This window comes from Mercenaria mercenaria, unplaced genomic scaffold, assembly GCF_021730395.1.
Source record: "Mercenaria mercenaria strain notata unplaced genomic scaffold, MADL_Memer_1 contig_2977, whole genome shotgun sequence".
Lineage (NCBI taxonomy): Eukaryota > Metazoa > Mollusca > Bivalvia > Venerida > Veneridae > Mercenaria > Mercenaria mercenaria.
In genome coordinates, this window is record NW_026461074.1 from 20,651 (window position 1) to 43,104 (window position 22,454).

Consider the following 22,454-nt stretch of genomic DNA (forward strand, 5'->3'; position numbering starts at 1 on the left):
GAATTCGTTACAGCCAGGCCAAACGTTATAGGAGAATTATATCGAACGACGATTCATTCAATTCATCACTTCATGAATTACGTGACTTCTTTTTAGACAGAAATTATCCTAAATCTGTGATAGATGCAGCTTTTGAAAAAGTATCACATATGACACAAAGTGACGCTCTAAATTCTTCAACCAGAGAGGAGAAAAATGTACTCACATTCACAGTGGTATATAATCCATCGTTACCAAATATTGGCCGTTAAATTAATAAATACTGGGATCTTTTTATCAAATAACAAAGGTATTAATTCTGTACATAATACGTACAAACCTACTGTAGCGTATAATCGGCCTAAGAATTTGCAACACTTTTTGATAAGCTCAGAGTTTATGACGAACAGTACAAACATTTGCGCATCTGAAAGCTGTAAAAGAAACCATTGTTCACATTGCCCGCGTATTAATACTGGAACATCATTTACCAGTCACGTTACAAAGGAGACATTCAATTTACGTCACAACATGAACTGTCTAACTAAAAACGTCGTGTACTTAATAACATGCAAAAAGTGCAACATGCAGTATGTTGTACAAACTATGCAACCTGTGTCCAAACATGCCACAAATGATATATGTACATGTAATTTCGTTGACTTTGCATTTCTCTTCCAATGTTGCTACACACTTCAATTCAAATAATCATTGTATGAATGACTTCTCATTTATGCCGATTCATATTGTGAAAAATAATATTGACCGTTTATGTAAAGAAACTCTGGATCCATAAACTAAAAACAAAAAGTCCGGAAGGATTAAATTCAAAACTGCTATTTACAGTAGATTAAATTCATGAATATTATGCATGTGCAGTTGTGCATTTACACATATACTCTGGGTACTATTCCGTTTTTTCCTATTACCGTTTTTTTATATAATCTTACTATAGGAAATTTTTGGTATTTTCATATCCGGGATAGTACCTTATAGATATATTATGTATTTGCATTTTGATATTTTGATTAACGTTTTCCCGCCATTTGACGTTACGTTATCAGTTTTACGTCACGACCGTTGTTTATTACTTGAATGTGAATTATCCTGATGAAGGCGTTAGCCGAAACGTTGATGAGATAAAAATACTATACATAATTCGTGTTGTTGTTGAAATACCTATCGCATTGTGAAATAATCATCTCAGTCCAATATGCGCATTTCATTTCATAGGAGAGTTTGCCCACGACCGTTCACGAGTATGTGATTAAAACATAAAAGTAGCTAGACACCGTGACATGTCTCATTCTCCATCAAATAGAATCATTTTATCGTAAAATATCCTGTTAAAATTATAATGCTGTAGGAGATGTATTTAATTTCATTCTGCTCAATACTTCAGTTTTACAATTGATACTGAATATAGTGTCTGGCTAATTGTTCATGTTAAGCTATATATCGTAACGTAATTCTACTGCAAATGAACGTATAAAGACACTGATCTTTCATTAAAAAAAATTGTTTCTTAAAAATGTTAAATGGAGAGAAAAAAAAATGCGCGAACCGGGTATTATAGAGAATGAATTGATTAACCTTTACGCGATATTTCATTTTGTATGAATTCACACAGGTTCTGACAACTTAATCCTTCATTTAATGTCAAGCTGTATTACCACGCGTTTTACGAATTTTTACCGCTTTCAAATCGGTCAGTTCAAATGAGGGCAGAATTAAGGGATAATATTCCGAACGTAATGAAAATCGAATGGACATTTATTGCATTTTTTCGCATCTTATTACAGAGAAATATTGTCAAAATGACCAGGTCTGTCACAAATAGTTGGAACGATTCTTTCTTCCGATGCCGATGAAGTAATTTGACCACACTGATTCACTATATTTTATAAGATTTTTGTTATACTAAATGCCACAAATATATTATGATTAAAACATCGGTGAATGTTGTCTAATAAGACAGAGTATATATTGTCAGGGCTGAAGGTTACCAATTTTCTCTACAGTATAATTTTACATGTATCTCAGTATCGGAAAACTGTGTACGCAAAATAAAGGGAAGGGAAAACAAAGTCAACTAAATAACGGATTATTTGCAAGAGTATCGTCTCCCTTGATTTCATTTGAACATGATTCGTGTAAACGGAATCATTAATTAGAAATAATTTAAAAAACCGAGTACGTTGTGTTAAGAATTATCCATATAAACGCCTTAAAAATAGCGCGTTCTATAAATGTTACTTTTTTATTTATTTTTGTTAAGTGAAACGTATTATAAGAACTCAACTCTTTGATAGTCCATTGTAATATGGCATCTGAAAGACAGAAAATAATGCCTCTGTCTAAAAAAACGGGTATGAATTGGAATAAACCGGTATTCCTATAGTTAGTACCCAATCAAAAGCAAAAAAGGAATGACATACGTTACTAAAAGTATTCCCGACGAAAAGTATATAAGAACGCTTTCAACGGACTAAATATCATTTTGATTTCAGAATTCAAGTCATCAACACGAAATATTTCGAGGACAATGGTGAAATAAGTGGAATACAGTATAAATTATTCATTAGTGAAGGGATTTATATTCGATTAAATGCAAATGTATGGGTTATAGATAACATTTTTACATATTTTATTGCCTAATCTTGTATAACTAATCCAGGCTACACGAATGAACTAAAATTAGACAAAATAAATTTGTCATCATTGTGCTTCTTGAACCGTAAATCAAACGGATTTAAAATGCCCTTCATTTTTCGTCCGAAATATCGATTTATAATGTAATATGCGTAATAAAGCCCGCACGTGTCTGAATCTGTATCCTGTATCTGACGACTACAGTTCATCAAAGAAGACTTATTTAACGCTCGGTCAAACTGAACTTTGCAGTGCTCCGGTTTATTACCCTGTGAATCGAAAATTTCGTAGGGTACTCTCTTAGGAAAATAAAAGGCTACCTAATGCTTTCCCGATCACTGGTTCGTGTCTGTATTTGAAATGACGTATTGTCCCCTACGTATTTGAAGTTGGTCCGCAGCGCATATTGTCACGGGGTACTTTTTTAACATTTCCTCGAGTTCGTAGTTATTCATTTTAAAATTTATAGGTATTCCAATCCATAGTTTCTTGTGTCACGCTTTCGCGATATTTTTGCGCCTTGGACTGGCCAAATCATAGTTCATAGTCGTTTCCTTTTCGTCCCTATGTCGCTTTAGATCGCTATGCTTTTGTGACCGTCTTATCTCTGCCTTGGCAATTTCGACCGCTTGAGCTACGGGTGTCACTAATTTTACGACGGGAAGTTCTTGTTCCTGTTTTAACTCTGCCACTTTTCTGAGATGAGCATCGCTACCCTGATGTAACGGTCTTTATAATCAGGACGTACGTATCCGTCTCTCAAGTCTTTGAAATTTTGTAAATAGACAATTTCTGCTTGCGGGACGCGTGTTCCTCATACGTGCCACTTCTCTCCGTTAGACTGGTTTTCTTCATCCTTAGACTTAAGTAAACGTATAAAGGTTTCGTTTGTCTGCTCTGTAGTGTTCATATTCTTACGGTGTTTTACTGAATAATGAACAGGTTAAACTTATCAAGAAAGAAAAACAACGTATTCTTACATAATTTTATTTCATGAAAAAATAGTGGCAGAAATTAAAACATTAATGTCACCTTTTGAAACTGTCTAAACACTTTTAGAAACAACGGTCACAAAAATTAAAACGCTCCCTGTGGGAAATTACGTATTATTGTGCAAAAACCTGATCAAAATGTGAAAAAATTTAACAGTCATTGACAAATATTAATCAGGCATTAACGAAAAAGTGTACATTTAATGTCTAGACAAACAACGTATTCTTACATAATTTTATTTCATAAAAAAAAATATAGTAGCAGAAATTAAAACACGAGTAACAGTTTAAAAAAAAACTTGAATAAGAAAAAATGAACATGGTCATAACACTTTTTGAAACGCAAGTGTCACTATGTGGAACACTCTAAACACTTTTCGAAACAATAGTCACAAAAACGGAAACGTACCCTATGGGAAATTACGTGTTATTATGCTTAACGAGGCATTAACGAAAACATGGTACATTTAATGTCTATAAATAAAAAAAAATCTCGAGGCTTTCAAAACAAGAAGTCAGATTTAAAAAACGCGAGAACATTGATATAGAAAAGGCGATTTGTCTCATTAAAGAAGTAAGCAATCCTTTTTATTAATTACACCACATTTTTAACTGCTGTAGATGTTACTTCGATATGTTGTCATATATAAATTTTTGCTGGTATTGTACACAATAAGCTGCTTTATTTGCTGTAAATATACCAGTGTAAGTTCTGGACTGAAGCATCGATTAACGCATTTAATGCTCCATGTTGGAGAAAAACATCTTTATCTGATTCAAGAATGTGTGGTATCCAATCAGAACTTTATTTATTACCGTCTAAATTTATTCATTGTCATTTTGTATGCCAAAGTGTAAAGATCTGGTAAGTGTTTGATACCGCTATAGCCGTCCATTTAGTAAGGGTGAAATGTTATACTTTACGCGAGTGTAATTAGGGTCAAATATTAAGAAGACAAAACTTGCTTTCAGTTTGTTATTTTTATTGACAACATATACCAAAACGTACTATTGTGACATAATTAGAAACGTATTATAATACAGTATAGTACATGTAGGCGTTACTCTTATGTCTTCTACATTGTCGAGTGAATGTTCCGGAGCTTTACCTTCTAAATTGGTAGGGTCTAAATCACTCCTTCAACAAAGTCGCAGTAATATATACAAATACGAACGTATTAATTTTCGTTAGTTCGTCGTGTTACTACTAAAGCTTTTATCATTTATGAATAACGTTGGACATCTTTTATTGTGTGTAAACAAAAAATGTCCTCACATTGTTATTGCTAGATTATGTTTCAAATGATTTAAAAATAATGTCCAATTAGTGAACGTTTCCAAACAGCAAACACATCCATTTGAATAATACGCATTTGTATGCCACACTCTCAAGTGGTGAAGAGAATTCCTCCAATACAGAAAAATGTAACCACATTTGGTACATTTAAAGACAATGTTTTGTACACTTTTCCCTGCCATGCTTTTTCAACTATCCAAGTGTCCCTTTTATCAACCATCAACTTGTCTTTCCAAGTCTTTACACGGTTTTAGGTTTTAGTAATATTCCATACTTTGGCTGGGATATGTGCAGTCGATGGCGTTAATTTTGTTAATGATAACTGTTTTATATATACGTTATTTATATATACTGGTCCTGGCTCCTGATTGGTTGTTTATTTTTAGAAAGATGTTTTCGATCTATTTGTAGAATTATTGTCATCGTTATTTATAGAATTTTCGTAATTGTACTAAGAGAAGCATATTGTCATAATGTACTTATTGAACTATTCAGAACGCTGTTGCGTACTATATTGACCAGTTGTTGTACTGACGGAATTATTCAGTTAACCGATTACAATTATTTTAAGACAATCGATCACGCTATAAATATATTTCTGAGTCATATTCCTTATGCCTCAAGATCGTTATATGCTAATGAAAAATGAGATGACGTCAGGGCCACTGACGTTAAAGTGTGGGTATAATACTGTTATACCAGATGGTTTCTCATAAGGAACCTAGCAACTACCCAATGAATATTGAAAATTTGTATTTTATTGCGTTTCTCTGAAACATTTCAATCATGTAACGGTTGCTAATTAGCCTGGATTTTGTACCAGTAGTTACCTGTCTTCTGCAAGTAATAATCATCAGGCTATAGGGACGAGACAAACACATAGACGATATTAGTTTGCATTGCTGTAAGATCAATCTTTCATTGGTGCAAGGTACGGATAGAAATATCTGGCTTGAGGGTAGATGTTCAGGCGGTAACGAGGTTTAGCCGAGTTTCCACGAAACACTTGCCTTAAAGCTAGTTATTTCCATCTGCACTTTCAAACAGTGATAGGTAGATATTTTTCTTGCATACTGTTTACTTCAGTTAATAAAAATAATGCAACAAAACAAATGATATTCCTTTAAGCACTGCATTTTAATTCATTTAAATAGAATCGTATGAATCCATACATTCATTCAGCAAGTGAGTCATCTTATACCCCGGGATGTAAGATAAGTTTTTCCAGCACCTGCAAAAATAAAACTGGGAAAGTATGTCTAACATGCAAGAAAACATACTGTAAAATAATTGATATATTTAATTTTGCCTATTTAAGCAAACAGTTGTCTTTCTATTTCATGTTTTCTCATGATTTTAACTAATATCTGTATGTCTGATATATAGCCACACTGCCCTCAGCCAAAAACATCATTGATAAATTGATAGATCAAAATTGCGAATTACTAACTCAAAGTCTTTTGCTCTAGTTACTATGGTAACAAAGCAGGCATCTTTTATTTTTATTTCAGTTATCATTTATGCCTGTGAAAATCTTGTTCAGCCCTCCCGTAACTGTGAGCAGTGCAAAGGTCTGCAAAAGCCATATTTACATTGCAACTGGAATGGGACTAGGTGCATTGACAGCACAAAAACCTTAGAAACAACAGAATGCGAAGACCCAGAAATAACTAAGGTATAAATGCTATTATTCCTAATATAGTAAGCCATTACATTACATCTCCTACTTCTTCAGGTGTAATGTCCGTTGTCCATACGTAAGTAAGCATTTCTTTAGACGTCTTCTACTACAGAAACACATCATAAAATCCAACCATAGTTGGGATTTGTAAACATTACACATAATCGTTGATAGCGTTCCGACTGGCTATTGTAGCACTCACCTGAAAGTATATTTTTTAAATTTTTATTAGAAAGTATATGAAATTAGAATTAAATAGTATGATGGTCAAGTTAAAATTTAGCACTTTGTCAAAATACCCTTTACTTATTATATATACATGTACTTATAATGGTCTATAACAGCAGTAGCCCAAATCGGGTCCGGGTTATTTTATCAACAGAAGCCTTCTGGGGATAAAACGCTCAGAAAAGATAAGACATGGTAAATACCATGATACGTAAAGCATCATGGAAGATAAAATACTTTAATTAGGGATTAACTGACAAAACCCGCGAAAATATAGTTGACTTAATCAGGTCGGTACTAAGATTGTATCTATAAATACAAAGTCTTGTATAAAAGTTTTTCTCTGGATAAGGAGATTTGCATTTAAAAAACAATACAGTAGATCGCAAATGTTTAACCTATCAAATTACTCAGTAATCCCAAAATGTGTGAAAAAAAATGTGAGATCTAGTTCAAGGCAATTTTGAAGAGACTTGGTGCTTTTCATATCAAGCTACATGACCCCCTAATTATTTTTTAAGTTTCTTCAACGACAGCATGCTGTGATATTTTAGAATTTGATGTGGGATTCAAATATTAGTCGAATTCTGAAACATATGGAGGTTTTGCAATTTCCTTCCAGATCTATTGCTATTTTAACGTTTTATGTACCTTCGTTACCTTTCATAAACAGAATCAATTAAATCATGTTTGCTATTATTTTGCTTGGTTGCTTCTAAATGAACATCTCATCTAGGTCTTGACGGTAAAAAATCGAAATGAGTCACACATGAGTGCCATTGTTAGGATTAACATCATTTATATGAAATCTTAACAACGTGAAACGTGAGATAAAACGCATTAGAATTGAGCTTTTTGTGAACGTTATACGCTGCAAATGTGTTAATTATACTGGATTTTAATAAAGCATTGGGAATAGTACGAGTATTTGTTTTTGAATACCTGAAATGAAATCAATACCCAAGTATGCGCCCTTGCTGGGATAAACAAAAATTAATGTCTAAAAATGTATTTCTATATACTATTAAACAACCAGTTGTGTTTGAATCTATTGAAAATAAGAATCTCAGATCATAAAACATTCACATTTTTACTTGAAATTTTAGTTGTTTCTTTCATTAGCAATAACATGCATTTATGTAAAATGATCTTCTGAATCCATCGAATCCGTCGACCGGCCAAGCAATGTTTGTTAGTCAGAACTAGATACGTCTAGGAAGCTGCTTTGCAAAGCATATTTATACCTTTGGAGCCCATATTTTGCAAACAGAATCAGTTTACGTCCTTAACAACGATAACAATAAGTACAAAAAACAGAGTCATATTACCAGTAGATAAACAAATTGTACAAGGCAGCCTGAAAGACAGCTATATTCCCCGCCGCTTTTATTGGTAGTGAATGTATTGATGGTATTTGGTGGAAACATTGACCTTAAGTATATTGTATAATCCGTGTATGACGACATCAATGAATTTGAAAAGGGTTCTTCAAAGGTTTTAGGAGATACAGAGCGGACACAAAACGGAAGGCTAAAACATTTGACCTTAAGTTGTGACATTGACACTGAGCTGACATGGTTGACTCATAAGTTCTGCACATTGTCTTGGTGAGGTGATCATTTGACCCAAGTTTTATGAAAATCCTTGAAGGGGTTTACGAGATAAAGAGCGGGCACAAAATGGAAGGTTCAAACCCTTTGCCTTTAGTTGTGATCTTGACCTTGAGCCAATATGACAGACACATAAGTTTTGCATATTCAATGGCTTGATGAGATGATCATTTGACCCAAGTTTCATGAAAATCCTTGTCGGGGTTTAGGAGATACAGAGAGGACACAAAGTGGTAGGCTAAAACCTTTTACCTTTACTTGTCACCTTGACCTTGAGCAGACATAGCTGCAAATTGTCTTGATGAGGTGATCATTTGATCCATGTTTCATAAAAAACCTTGAAGGAGTTTATATCGAGCGGACACAATTGTTACGGAAGGACGGAAGGGCGGACGGACGATGACTATTCCTATAGCGCCCACCACTCGTGGCGGTTTGTGAAATATTGATAATTGTTTGAAATAAATAATTGATATAGAGGATATTTGTTTGTTTCAGTGAAATATCAATTTTATTTCACAAGTGAGCATCAAAAATTGATATTTTCACGAGTGACATTTTTTGGTTCTCATGAGTGAAATAAAATTGATATTTCACTGACACAAACAAATACTCTTTTTATTTCATGTGTAAAACTCTACTTTTGTTGCGTAATTTATAAAATGTCGAAAATCGCGGGAGAGATCAACAGAAAGCATAACACAAATGACGTCATTTTAACGACGACATCGTCATTATGGTCCCCGGTATTCATAACGCTCGGTATACAATTTGACTTCAATTGCGACTGAGGACCGGAACTAGTTCGGCAAAAACAGTGAAAAATAAAAATGATAATCTACTGTTTCAAAACTGTGGATTATCACTTATCACTGAGAAAACTCATAAAATAAAAAATGATATTTCAAAATTATAAAAAGTATTGTAGGATTTTTTTTGTAATATATTATAAACTTCATTCACCCAAATATGACCGTATACATGAATACGCGTTTTATTTAATGTAATCAGAAACAGATCTTTTTGCCTCAACACCATGACAAAATTCATAATTTTATCACCAAAAGAGAATAAATAGAAATAATAGTATGAATGTTATCACTCTTAGAAAATTTCCTAGGTGTGCAATTTATTTCGAAATGACGGGGAACGAGTAAATGTAATCACAGCTTTAAATAATATCTTTTTCAGATAAACATTTTATTAGTTTCAGATTCACAGCATGGTAGTATTGTCTTTCAATTCTCAATGAAAAATAAACTTATTCCAATCTTTTATTGGACTAGAAAACTCTGGCACAATGAAAATTAATGTTCTACTTACGACGTGATGGATCATCAAAAAGCTGGTCTCTAGCATCCTTCCGCTAGACTGATTTTGAGGCTAAATGCGCTCACAAAAAAAAAAGAAAAAGAAAAAAACAACTTTAAACAATTTCTTCACATCAACGCTGAAAAAATCCCTACCAAACTGTGTCAATAGTATCCTTGTAAGGTCCTTTCTCTAAGATTTACAGATAATTTTGCTTGACAGATTTAAAGCGCTGCCAGAGCTTAAATTACTTCTTTTCATGAATTCTCGATAGAACATCACTAAACTTTGACTGCAGCCTGCTTGAAGGTCCCCTCTGAATTTTGTCCAAATGGTGCCGTTTGACTGATCTAAGGGCCCGGCTGGCGCAACTTGAAATAGAAAAAAAACATTTAAACGACTTCTTCTTTTAAACCGCTTGTTAGATCATCAACAAATTTGGTCTGTAGCACCGTTATAAGGTCCTGTAACAAGTTTTATGTTGTTGTTGTTGTTTTGGGTTTAACGCCGTTTTTCAATAGTATTTTAATCATGTAACGGCGGGCAGTTAACCTAGAGTGTTCCTGGATTCTGTACCAGTACAAACCTGTTCTCCGCAAGTTACTGCCAACTTCCCCACATGAATCAAAGTGGAGGACTAATGATTTCAGACACAATATCGTTTATCAAATATTCACCGAGAACATATGCCCTGCCCGAGGATCGAACTCGCGATCCGTAGACCAACGCTCTTACCTACTGAGCTAAGCGGGCGGGCAACAAGTTTTATGCTCCTTCTCGAAGGGGTGAGTCTACAGGTGGCACCTTGTCCGTCCGTCTGTCCGTCCGTCACACTTTTTGTCCGGAGGATAATACTAAAAGAATTGAAGGTACCATGTTGTACCATGATAGCGCTCATTGAGTGTAAGTGCAGTGATAAGGAACGAAAGCTCAAGGTGGTCGGTCCCACTTTTGAATTATCTCTTTTTTTTTGGAAAACCTCCCCCTGGATTTAACTCAAATACCAGCAATGGTCTTGACTTGATACTTTACATATTGATAGAAGTCAGTGAGATGGAGTGAAATGATAAGGAATTATTACTTTAGGCGGTCCTATTCTTTAATTATCTTTCTTTTTTTTGAATTTCTTGTCTGGTGTGTAACTTGAATACTATGTAAGGTATTGACTTGATACTTTCCATATATTGATAGAGGTCAGTGAGAGGGAGTGCAGTGACAAGGAACAATATTTCAAGTTGGTCCCACTTTTTAATTATCTCATCTTTTTGAAAACTTTGTCCGGGGCATAACTCAACATGTCTTTCCTGATAGGGTTTATATTTGCTTTAAATTAATTTAGTGACCCCAATAATACGTTTATGCTACTTTCAGATTTTTATAGATTACATTACCCACAACTTCTTGTCACCTATCTTTATCAAGTATCAGGACTACTGCTTTACTCGGCAATAGATATAAATTCGTTTTCATATAAGATTTATGGTCTTGATTTGTTATATTCCCACCTTGCAGGGTACTAGTTTCCTTGACACAACCTCCTTGACTGAAAAAAAAAACCCTTTTGCTGTAGTAATTTCGAGGAACATCCATTTGTGTTACCGATCGATTTGTTCCCAAATGGTTTTGCTTGAATGATTTTATGGGCAGCCGGAGCTAACATTAGAAAAGTCTTTAAACGACTTGTTCCCATGAACCGCTTGGTGTATATTTAGCACACTTGGTCTGTAACGTTGCTATAAGGTCCGCTTATATTCTTTTAATGCTTCATGGATCATTACCAAACTTGGTCGGAAGCATCCTTATAATGATTTCTTTGAAATTTGTACAATCATTGGCTAGACTGATTTTAAGAGCCACCTGAGTTGAAAATTGAAACACATTTAAACAACTTCATCTCTTGATACGCATGATTAATGATAATCAAAGTCTATAGCATCCTAGGACCACCCTCAGGTTGTTCAAATAGTTCTGCTTCACTGAATTCAGAGGTTGTCAAAGCTATGAATAGAAAAAAAACTTCATACAACCACTTCTTGCATCGCTTTATGACTCCTCACGAGACTTAGTCTGCAGAGTCTAAGTAAAGTTGTCCTTCAATTTTTTAAAGTGGTTCCACTTGATTGACTTATGGCTATAAAGGGCTATAAATAGAGCATATCTGAACTGCTTGATTGATAACTTTGGTATGTAGTGTCCTTGGTCGGATCTCTCTCACATTTGTTAAAATGGTTGTGGTCACTTTAATGGACAGTCATAGTTAACAAAAAGAGAAACCTTTAAATAACTTTTAATGAACTGCTTAATGGATGTTTATCAAACTTGATCAGGAACAAGGTCTTAGGGTCACGGACCTCCTCCGGTGATTGAATTCGGTCCGTTTTGGCCTCGTATTGAATTGAAATTAAAAACTAGATTAGGAACACAGGTTTCTAAAGTTCTACATAAACGTTACAGCATACATAACATTGAAACTTGTTCAAATGTAATTACTCCTTCCTTTTTGTGGAAAGATGTTTTTGATAGTAATGCACCATTATTCTAATACCTTCTATTTAAACCTATTTAGAATTACAGTGCGTGCTAAATGTGTATTAATTTTTATAGATGTTAAGGTCAAGAATTCAGCGCCATTTAGCGTAACGTCAAACATTATACTTATGTATGAGTATGTCAATGAAAACTGGAAAGAAATCGTAAAATTGCTTACAAAAAAGGAATACGCTTTTAATGAAATTTATTTTGTTGTAAACGCTTTACCTTATTTCCCTAAAATACAAACAGTTCTTTGTGAAATTTTGATGCACAATATCTGCGCGTGAAAATGGGGGTAGGGGGAAATTTAAGACAATACAGTAAAAACGAATTCAGAGACCCCCCGTATTTTTTCCGCTCATTTTACAGTAACATAAATTTATATGATAATTTTAGTATTTTTAAGAAAAAAATGTCTGTGAGACAGTTTTAACACACTACTTAGTTATTCCGCTCAAAAACAATAATTTCGTAGGAAGATTCTGGCATGCCTTTTGCACAAAGTAAGTCCTCCGCTGGCGAATAGTCAAATAATAGATTTGAAAATTACATCACCGTATAGGTTTCAACGGGCAAATTATATTAAAAAGACTTTTCTGAAATAAATGGACGCCCGAAACCAAATTAATCGCCGTAAAAACGATATCGTCACAACTATTTATGGCAAAGCTTAAATGTGATTTTTCAACGCCATTTTCGTAAAGAGTGTAGTATGTCTTGTAATGTGTTGCAATATTTTATCTTCTATAATTATTGTCTATTTTTAGATATTCATTCAATGTCTTAAAATATCTTTTGTAAAACAGAAATATATTTTTCAATGTTTCATATATTTTTTCTGTCTTTTGAAATATTTATTGTAAAACTAAAAAAAAATCTGCAATGTGACAAAATATTTATTCAATGTTTTCAAATTATTTGTTTAATCCTACAAAAATTGTATTCGATACAACAATAATAATTTTGTGTAAAATGTAAATATTCATTCTATCTGCTTAAAACAATTGTTCGAAAGAATTATGTGTAAATTACTATTTTACGGACATCCCTATTCTGCGGTCATGCGGCCAAATCTTATTACCTCATTGATAAACAATTACATGTATTTTATGCTTATTTCATCAGTGAAAAACGTTGGAGGATATAGATCATATCATCGGCAACAGAAATATGCCAAACAGGAGCTTCGCCTAGCGGAGCAATATACCCCCGAAAGGTTTTTTAGAGAAGGAGGGAAGCAAAATTATTTAAAGAAGAAACATACTTAAAGATTTTTGGCGGGGTATGTGATGTATCGGTAGGGGAGGGAGAGAAGGGTGTGTGTATGTGTGTGTGTATGCGTCTGCGCGTGCGTACGTGTGTGTGTGTGTGTGTGTGTGTGTGTGTGTGTGTGTGTGTGTGCGGTGCTGGTGACGGGAGAGAGTTAACTAAAGAGCAAGAAACTAAATAAAAAAATTACAGGGTGCTGCAGTGGTTGGGGTTTGGATGTGACAGAATACTTAAGGGCAAATAGCTAAATGAAAAAAGTCGGAAAAAGAGACAAATAATTGGTGGGCCCTGGGGTTGGTGGGGAAGGGGGCGGGGTACAATGTAGATTGGGGTGGTGTGTAAATGAAAATAAAGATGTTGTTTTTTTTGTGGGCCGGGTGATGTATATGCTCTGGACATGAAATATGATGGGGGGGGGGGGGGGGATTTGACATAGCTGTGACCTTGACCTAAAGACCTTCCACCCTGTTTAGAGCACTCTGCACATCGACTCATCACCACATACCTACACCCCAAGTTTGATGTCGATACCTTGAATGGTCAATAAGTTTTTAACGGATATGAAATTAAACTTACAAATTTCATCTTTGAGCTCAATTTGTGACTTTGACGTTTGATTTTCAGAGCCGGTTTAACTGTTCTGAACGTTGTCTCATCGCCCCTACGAACATGTCAAGTTTGAAGTCAGTATACCTTGCATGGTTATGTAGCTATGCTCTGGGCACGAACTATAATGATCAGTTTTGACCTTTTAGCGCAGTTTTTGACCTTGACATTTGACCTTCAGAGCCTTTACAAGTGCTCTGCACATCATCTCATCGCCATCTTCCTATATGCCAAGTCTACAGTCAATACCTTTAATGTTTATAAAGTTATGCTTCGGACATTAAATAGGTCGGACGGACGAAAACACGGACGTACGCAACATCACATAATACGTCCGTTTTTTCTCTTTTTCTTTCAAGACCGGCATTTTAATAAAATGCGGCGCAGTTGGCCGCAGACTAACCGCAAAATAGCAATTTACCCAGAATTCTTTCGGACAGGTATTTTAAGCAGATCAAATAAATATTTACGTTTTACTCAAAATTATTATTGTTGCATCGAACAAAATTTTGTAGGACTGGACAAAAATATTATTTTTTTAATAAATATTTTGTGATATACAATCAATATTTTTGTTTTATTGAGCAAATATTTTTATTTTGCAGTAAATATTTGTAGGGTCGAATGAATAATTTGAAAACATTTAATACATATTTTGTCGCATTGCAGATTTGTTTTTAGTTTTACGAAAGATTTTAAACAAAAAAAATGATAAAAAAATATATAAAAACATTGAAAAAAAAAACCATTCTGTTTTACAATGATTTAAATAATTTTAAGTTAATCTTATGAATCTATCACAGAAAACAATGTATCTGTGTTTGAGCAAGTAATGGCTCTTGACCGAAGATGAAAGAAATTCACTGATACATTACTTCAATAACAGAATGTCCACTATATATATATTCAGTACTTTCTTACTAAAGGTACGATATGGTAACAGAAATGTTGACACGTGAAAAGATTCAAATAATGCCTTCAGATCCGCTAGAATTAATAGAACTCTTAAATCATAGACAAATATTTCAAAACTAAGCACAAATTTTCTTTGATCATATGACGTACATTCTGATTATTCACTGTGAAAATGTTAATTAAAATCTACGTTGTAGATAAATTCTATTCGCAAAAAAAATGTCGTCAAAAGTGTGCACTTCCCATAGACTCTCATTATGAATGCCTGTGCGAGATCACTTGTTTCGGATCAGTCTAGGAAAATATCAAGCATACGACCCTGTCTTCTTACTGCCGAACTTTTATAGTATATTTCGAAGTTTTGAAAATTTAGGGTTTAATCGAAATACACTCTGTAGAAGAAATCCGAAGCTGAAGAACTACTACAAAATGAGATGGAAGAGCCACAAATTAGTTACAGCGTCAGCTTTCCTTCTATCCACGTTTACGACCCAGGCTATGTTAATTTTCACAATTTATTTTGTACTTCTTAATCACAGCAATTTTGTTGAAGTACTTTTTCCTATTGAACAGGAGTATGGCAACGATGGTATAGTCGCATCAGTTAGCCTTCTTATTGTACACGTAAAAGGAGAGGCCAAACGCATTAAAATTATTAATACAAATTCACTTTCATTCATAGCATTAATTTTCTTTGGCATAGGTATACCTACTAAATGTATATCCGAATGACACTACGACGGTACTAACAGAAGGCGTTAATCTTGATTCAGCATACATCGGTGCAGAAGGTGTTAGTGTAGCTGGCGAACCATGTATTCCAATAAAAGCGTTATCCGAGCCAGGACTAAAGTAAGTATTACCTCCTTTATTAGACTTGATACAAATCGCTCTAATGCATGGAAAATGAGTTAAATTATCCATGATTCTCCATCCGGCCATACTCACACGACAGCTAATACCCGGATATACAGTACAACGTGCATGAAGAAACCAACTAGCAAATGGGCAAAATGCGGTCTCATAATACAATCTCTTACGGTAATGGACCCGTAATAATAACTGGCTTTTCCCGTGCGATTACGTATCCCCACTATGCGTTTTTGGCATCCTTCGACCATAACAGAAAACTATTTTTTCATAATAATCTGAAAATGGCGGAGTTTTATTCGGGGAAATACTTTAAAAGCTTAAGTGTTCGCAAGGGTTTAATTTCCGCTATATTCGCGAGGCCGTACATTTTGCGAATATTAATCCTCGCGTAAATATTCACCATGAAACAAATTCAAGTATGGAATCATTTTCACAGTTTCGCGAATATAACCCTTTCGAACATACTCAAAATTTCAAATTATAGAAATTTTGACCCAGCGAAAATATTTGCGTTTACAGTACTGTATAGTGGGTTATATTCGTTTTATTTTCGCTATATTCGCGGTCAACATTCACAGCGCGAAATCTAAACACCGCGATTATACACATTTCACCGAGGTAGACCGCTCAATTATAAACTTTACTCATCAGCGTTATTAACTTTGTTTTTTGTTACTTTACATTGTGTGCGTCAAATTGCAATGTATTGTGTCAGTGCGTGCGAGGGGTACATTAACCACCTTCAGTGATTGCTCAAGTATTATACATGTATAAATTTGATAGCACTTATTTTGAAGAAAGAAATATAAAAAATCCGAAATTTATGATACTAATAAAAGAACAACTATCATATTTAACCGAGATAAAGCTATGAACAACAAAACTGACACGAGGCGTAATGCTAATTGCCGATAATTACTGGCCATTTCATCTATAAAGTTTAACAGATCGCAACAAAAGACAATCACACCATTTGTTATAAATCGGTTTCAATTGGGAAGTTGATGTCATTTTGAAAATCACCATTTTGAGATGGCTATGTATTCTTTCATAAAGATATTTGAATTTTATAAAGGAAACATCAAATAAAACTATATTTTTTTGGTTTAATTTTAAGAAGAAAAAAAATTGACAGTACAGTGAGACCGATTCCGCTCTCCGCAAAGGAGGTATTTATTATCGGTGTCGATGTAAATCTTACTTTCATTTTCAATCTACGTCAAAATTTGCGTATTTATTATCATTTTCATGACTAGGAAGAGTGACCTCTTTTCCTGTTTTTTACAACCAAGGTTTATAATTCGCGGTTGAAGTAGTTTCCGCGAAATTAAGACACCGTGTATTCAATACTCTTCAAAAAACGTGAACATTTGGCACCGTGAATATAACCCGCTTTACAATATGTAAACGAAAGAAAATTGCATTTGCCTTACAGATCATCCCTTAATACATCGTTATTTATTCTTTAACAACATAGAAAGAGAACTGAAAAAGTTGGTGCAAGTGGTCTTTAAGTAGTAATAGACGAAGACCCTGGAGCAAGTTTGACTGTATAACTAAATCTTCTCGCAACAGTTGGATTTTTTGTCAGTATCTTGAAATTGCTGACAGTACAGTTTTGAAATATTGCATAATTTAGAACAATGACTTGAATAACGTCACTAAAATTTATTCCTTTTATGACTCTAAGACACCTTTAAAAAAGTCATATATCTTTAAGTATGAATCACATAATATTTAATATAAACGTCCTAAAAGTGATTCTAAATCAATCTTACATTTCACTTTCTGGATAATAATAAACATTACTGGAAATAATGTAATGGATGTAATCACTTTTTATCTACATTGGCATTTTATTGGCGTTAAGATTGCTACTTGGTGTCTTAAATGTATGTGCTTAAATAGATTTACTTTCAACCACTTATTAAATGTACAAGGTAAACATTAATCGAAGTGTACTTGATAACGGCGTGGCTAGATATCTACCTTGAACTGCATGCACTATTATGTAGGCACTGGAATTAAAAATACAAACTTCAAGCAAGGACTAACTATTTTAGATATATATGTAGCTAACTGCATCAAACTATACAGTCTGAATAAAATATTTGAAATATCACTTTCTGAAGAAGAGTAATTTGAGCTGAAAAAGAAAAAAATACCAGGTTAAGATATTTGGAAATAATGGTGACAACTCCTCTTAACTTTTGTTGCAGGCTTAGGTGACTGTGTGCATAGTTTCTCATGCAAACAATGCACTTTCTACCTTTAAGCAGGAAAAAACCATGCATAATAACTGTAACGGTCAGCACTTTGTATAAAAAATTATGTAGAGGGCAAATCATTTAATGCCCTAGGGAAAGTATGACATACATGTATTTTTGTGGTGGAATTGTCAATAAACAGACAAATATTTTTAAAAAGTTAAAACCCACAGAATTTTACAAGGCTAAATATGTTAAGAAAGCAATTGCAAAAAAAAAAAGAATAATCTCTGCTACCAAAATATGTGCGTGGAAAAATATCTAGAAATATGAGAAAACAAAAGAAAACACACTCAGTAAATGTTTAAACGCAACGCTTTTTATAAAAACTACAGTGCTCCCTCTCTATAGCGGGCCTCTGAACAACAATTCTCTTCTTGCAACAATAGTTGTCACTGACTCCAAAATATGCTTATTGTTCTTTATTTTACCTCCCTACATCAACACCCTCCGAACAACAACCAAATTTTTCCGTCTCCCATAGAGTGTTGTTGTAGAGAGGGAGCACAGTACTCATAACGCTGTATATATACATGTATATGTATTTTTTGTACTTTTGTAATGTTTTAGAATTACATAAAGTTGTAAAATGAATACCATTATAAATTGTGCAATGTTAGTTTTATCATATTTCAAGGAATGGCATTGGGATGCAAGAACAAAATGCACAATTGTCATTTCATGTATACATGTGCACTATCCTACAACAACTTCCTTGCTTTGAAACATATTCCCTTTGAAGTGTAACAGTTCTAAGAGTATGGTAATAGTGTATACTGGTATATTAGCAAAATATAATGTTTCGATATTGCATTAACTGTCGGCAGGTGTAAACCCTTGTCATCTGAGACCACAGAAGCCCTTAAATGTTACTAAATAATAGCAATCGCTTACGCATGAGAGAGCCATGAGGGATGCAGCTGATTTAATTACCTCTTGTGAATAGATTTGATCAAATCGAGTATGTTATCCTTTTATATAGTTACGTTTAGTGCATCAAAATTATCTCATAGAGTTGACTTCATTATATGCTGTTACGTGTTAAATTGTTAAAACAGCCGTAATCTACTTTAACTTGAATTTAACTTGCGTTAAACGTACGAAAATTACAGATAATTAAGAAATATCCTTTTTTCATAGTTTTAAATCATTGAAGATAAAACATTCGGAGATCCTTTTTACTTCAGGATATGGTGTGAACTTCCGCCGAGATCTAGTGTTATAAATGGTAACGTGGTCATCACTTTGGAAAACGGCTCAACAGAGTGGACATCTGATCCTGTCCCTTTACTGGTAGCTTACTTCTTACTTATTTCATTTTTGCTATTAAAGCCTTATGCGTACCGAAACCTTGTTTGCATGCATTTACAGTAAACATTTTACTTTTTGTATCTCACAAAAGAAGTTGAAGGAATATTAGAATATGCGTTCCCGTGTGTCCTTCCTTCTCTCTGTCCATCTGTTTGTTCGTTTATTCGACAAATCTTTATAATGATGCTATCTCGTGGAAGTCGTAAACATATGCATAGTATCACCACAGTAATAATTTCCCTGACTTGTTTCAAGTGATTCTTATTATAAATATCATTGTCATACGGACAGTCGGGTGTTTAAAGGGGGATGAATGAATCAATTCTAAATATATAAGCAATTACATACCTTTCATGCTTTATTTACTTGAAATGAAAGAACTAAATAATTCCGTGCATAGTCCATTTCATTTTACGGTGTCTATTCATATTCCACATGTTCCAGAGAGTTACATATTGTTGACATGTATGCCGATACATTTAGTGCAGATCGAGTTTTTGAATCTCAGTTTGGAACGTCAGCTGTTCGATATGTCTAGACTGTTAGAATCCAATAGTTCAAAGCCGGCATATATATTTAAAACATTTTACACTTTAACAAAGTCTTATTTCTCATTTTCTGTCGCGGGTAAATCAGTTATTAACTAATCGCATGTTCCTAACTACAAGAAACAACAAGCAAGAAATATAAGATACAGGTCTTATTATTTGACATCATTCCAGTATAAAGAGAGTTCGAAATAGTTATTCTTGTAACAGCCAGTGTGTATGATGTTGTACGATACGGTAGTGACCTGTAGAAGTGTGGTAAATGCGGTTAACGTTATCTTTTTGCATCACCTAACCTGATAACATTTAAAATATACAATCAGAATTTAAGGCATTCGGATGTTCATTAAAACTTTAACATTAAAAAGGTGTTTTTTCCCACCATGTTCCTATGTCATTAATGGAACAGAAAACAGTGTGAACTTTTATAATAGTTAAATCGCCCATGAGATGGCCACTCAGGTTTCCCTTTTATTTTTATTTTTTTATTTTTTAACAGTGGCGAAATCAAAATGTAACATATATATCGCGCAAGTAAGAATAAAGTTATATGGAAACTAAATAAAAAAAAAGGATAACGCCAATTTCCTTTTAATTAAGAAAGAATAATTCTGTTCCTATATTTTATCAGTTAATAAAATATGGGCAGGAGTTTGGATGCGTAATAATTAAATCACGACTGCTCATATTTTATTAACTGATAAAATTATTGGAATATATTTATTATTTCGATTCTAACAACGTAAATAATTCGTATTTTACAGTACAACATTTTCAGCGTAATACGCCATTCGGATCACATGTAGTCACAATTTACTCCGTATGGTTAGAAAGTGTTGCATAGCCAATGGAACGTATAGATATTTGTTCCTTTTTTATTAGAATTTTGAGAAGTATTCATAGACTAGTTATCTAACAGCTCGCAAATTATTAATGAACAGAATAATCAAATTAGGTAAGTTGACCCTGTGTTACGAGTTACAAGGATAACTTTTATATGACGTCACATCATTATGACGTCATCCTTTATATCAAACATTTATGACGTCACCGCTGAATCATAATTAAAAGTTGTTTTCAACCGCTTGGCTCTGAAATAATTCGTATGTAATGAACACACTGGTTATTCGGGTACCTACTCGTGTGAGCGATACCGCCCTCGTGTGATTAATGTACATGTTAGTGAACAGGAAATTCACACCTTTAACAGGTAATTATTCCGTATTTTACTGAAGATTTTAAAAGTTTTAGTATTAAATGTGTAAGATCATACCTTAACTATATCCATGTCAAATATCTATCTCATATGATCTGAATAACTGTGAAAAAAATACATTTTTTGTCGCGGAAATGAAGATATTTTAAGGCGATGGTATATATTTTCACGATTAATGGTACTATTTCGGATTATACTGGGAATTGTTGTTAGGAAAATGAAAAGCAGTCATTCTGTGTATTAGCCATTGCTTTTATTTCACAAAAAGTTGAAGAACAGTAAAATTAGATCGATTTTTTCGAAGACAGTGTCTAGAAAATAAGATACCTCTGACGATGTACCATGGTACCATCCTCGTTGTTTCTGTCAATCCAGCTGATACCGTCCTCGTTACTGAAATGAACATTACATTGACGCAGACCCCTTTTCTAAAATTTAGCGATAATTTATAATTATAATTATGCAATGACCAGCTAGGATGAAGATAAAACTTTGGTCTTTTATACCCTCCAGCTACTGGAAGCAGCCTATCCGAAGAAAAACTCACATAATTTCTTCAAGTTCGCTTTCAAGATCCATCTACATAGACACATTCTTAGGTGTATTTTCAAATGAATATTGCGACCGTACGTTTTGTCTTGTTATTTAAGTTTTTATGGGGTACAGAATGTTTGCAACAAAAACAAAATTAAATTTGTTCAGAAATTATATGATTTTTGTCAAATATTGTATTGCGATCGACCCACGTTTAACTTCGTTTTGAGGAATAAAGCAAGTTATTCAGTCGAAAATGTGCTTCGTTTGAGTAGTCGAAAGAAGTCAGTAGTAACAGATTCTTGTTTCGCCATTTTTTTGTGCGAATATTCGTGTAGAACAAGTGCATTAATCACACCTTTTTATTGCTGGAATACATAATGCATGAAATGAGATGAGATATGTTTATACACTTCACATACAAGTTTTGCAGATCGAAACCGACAGTAGGGGGTTTATTGTGCGGACAGGAGCATATAAGCGCCATTTTAGGGTAGCAGACCACAACTGACCGGCATTTTACTAGGAACTATTCAGCTCCCTCTTTATTTTTATCGTTACTTTAACTTGTGATAGAACTTTCATGAAACATAAGTGTTGGAAAAGGTGATGTTCTATTAAGGTAGGTAAAGA

The 22,454-nt window shown here is 33.9% G+C and overlaps 1 protein-coding gene across 1 annotated transcript in view; it reads left to right on the forward strand.

The window, feature by feature from the left end:
* Positions 1-22,454, forward strand: part of LOC128552635 (plexin A3-like) — a gene marked incomplete at both ends in the record, with an annotated part of 69,627 nt that overhangs the window by 17,787 nt on the left and 29,386 nt on the right. The window contains 3 exons of the mRNA XM_053533675.1: positions 6,432-6,595; positions 15,776-15,924; positions 19,400-19,505. Of these exons, the coding sequence (XP_053389650.1) occupies positions 6,432-6,595; positions 15,776-15,924; positions 19,400-19,505 (419 nt within the window). The remainder of the gene's footprint in view (positions 1-6,431; positions 6,596-15,775; positions 15,925-19,399; positions 19,506-22,454) is intronic.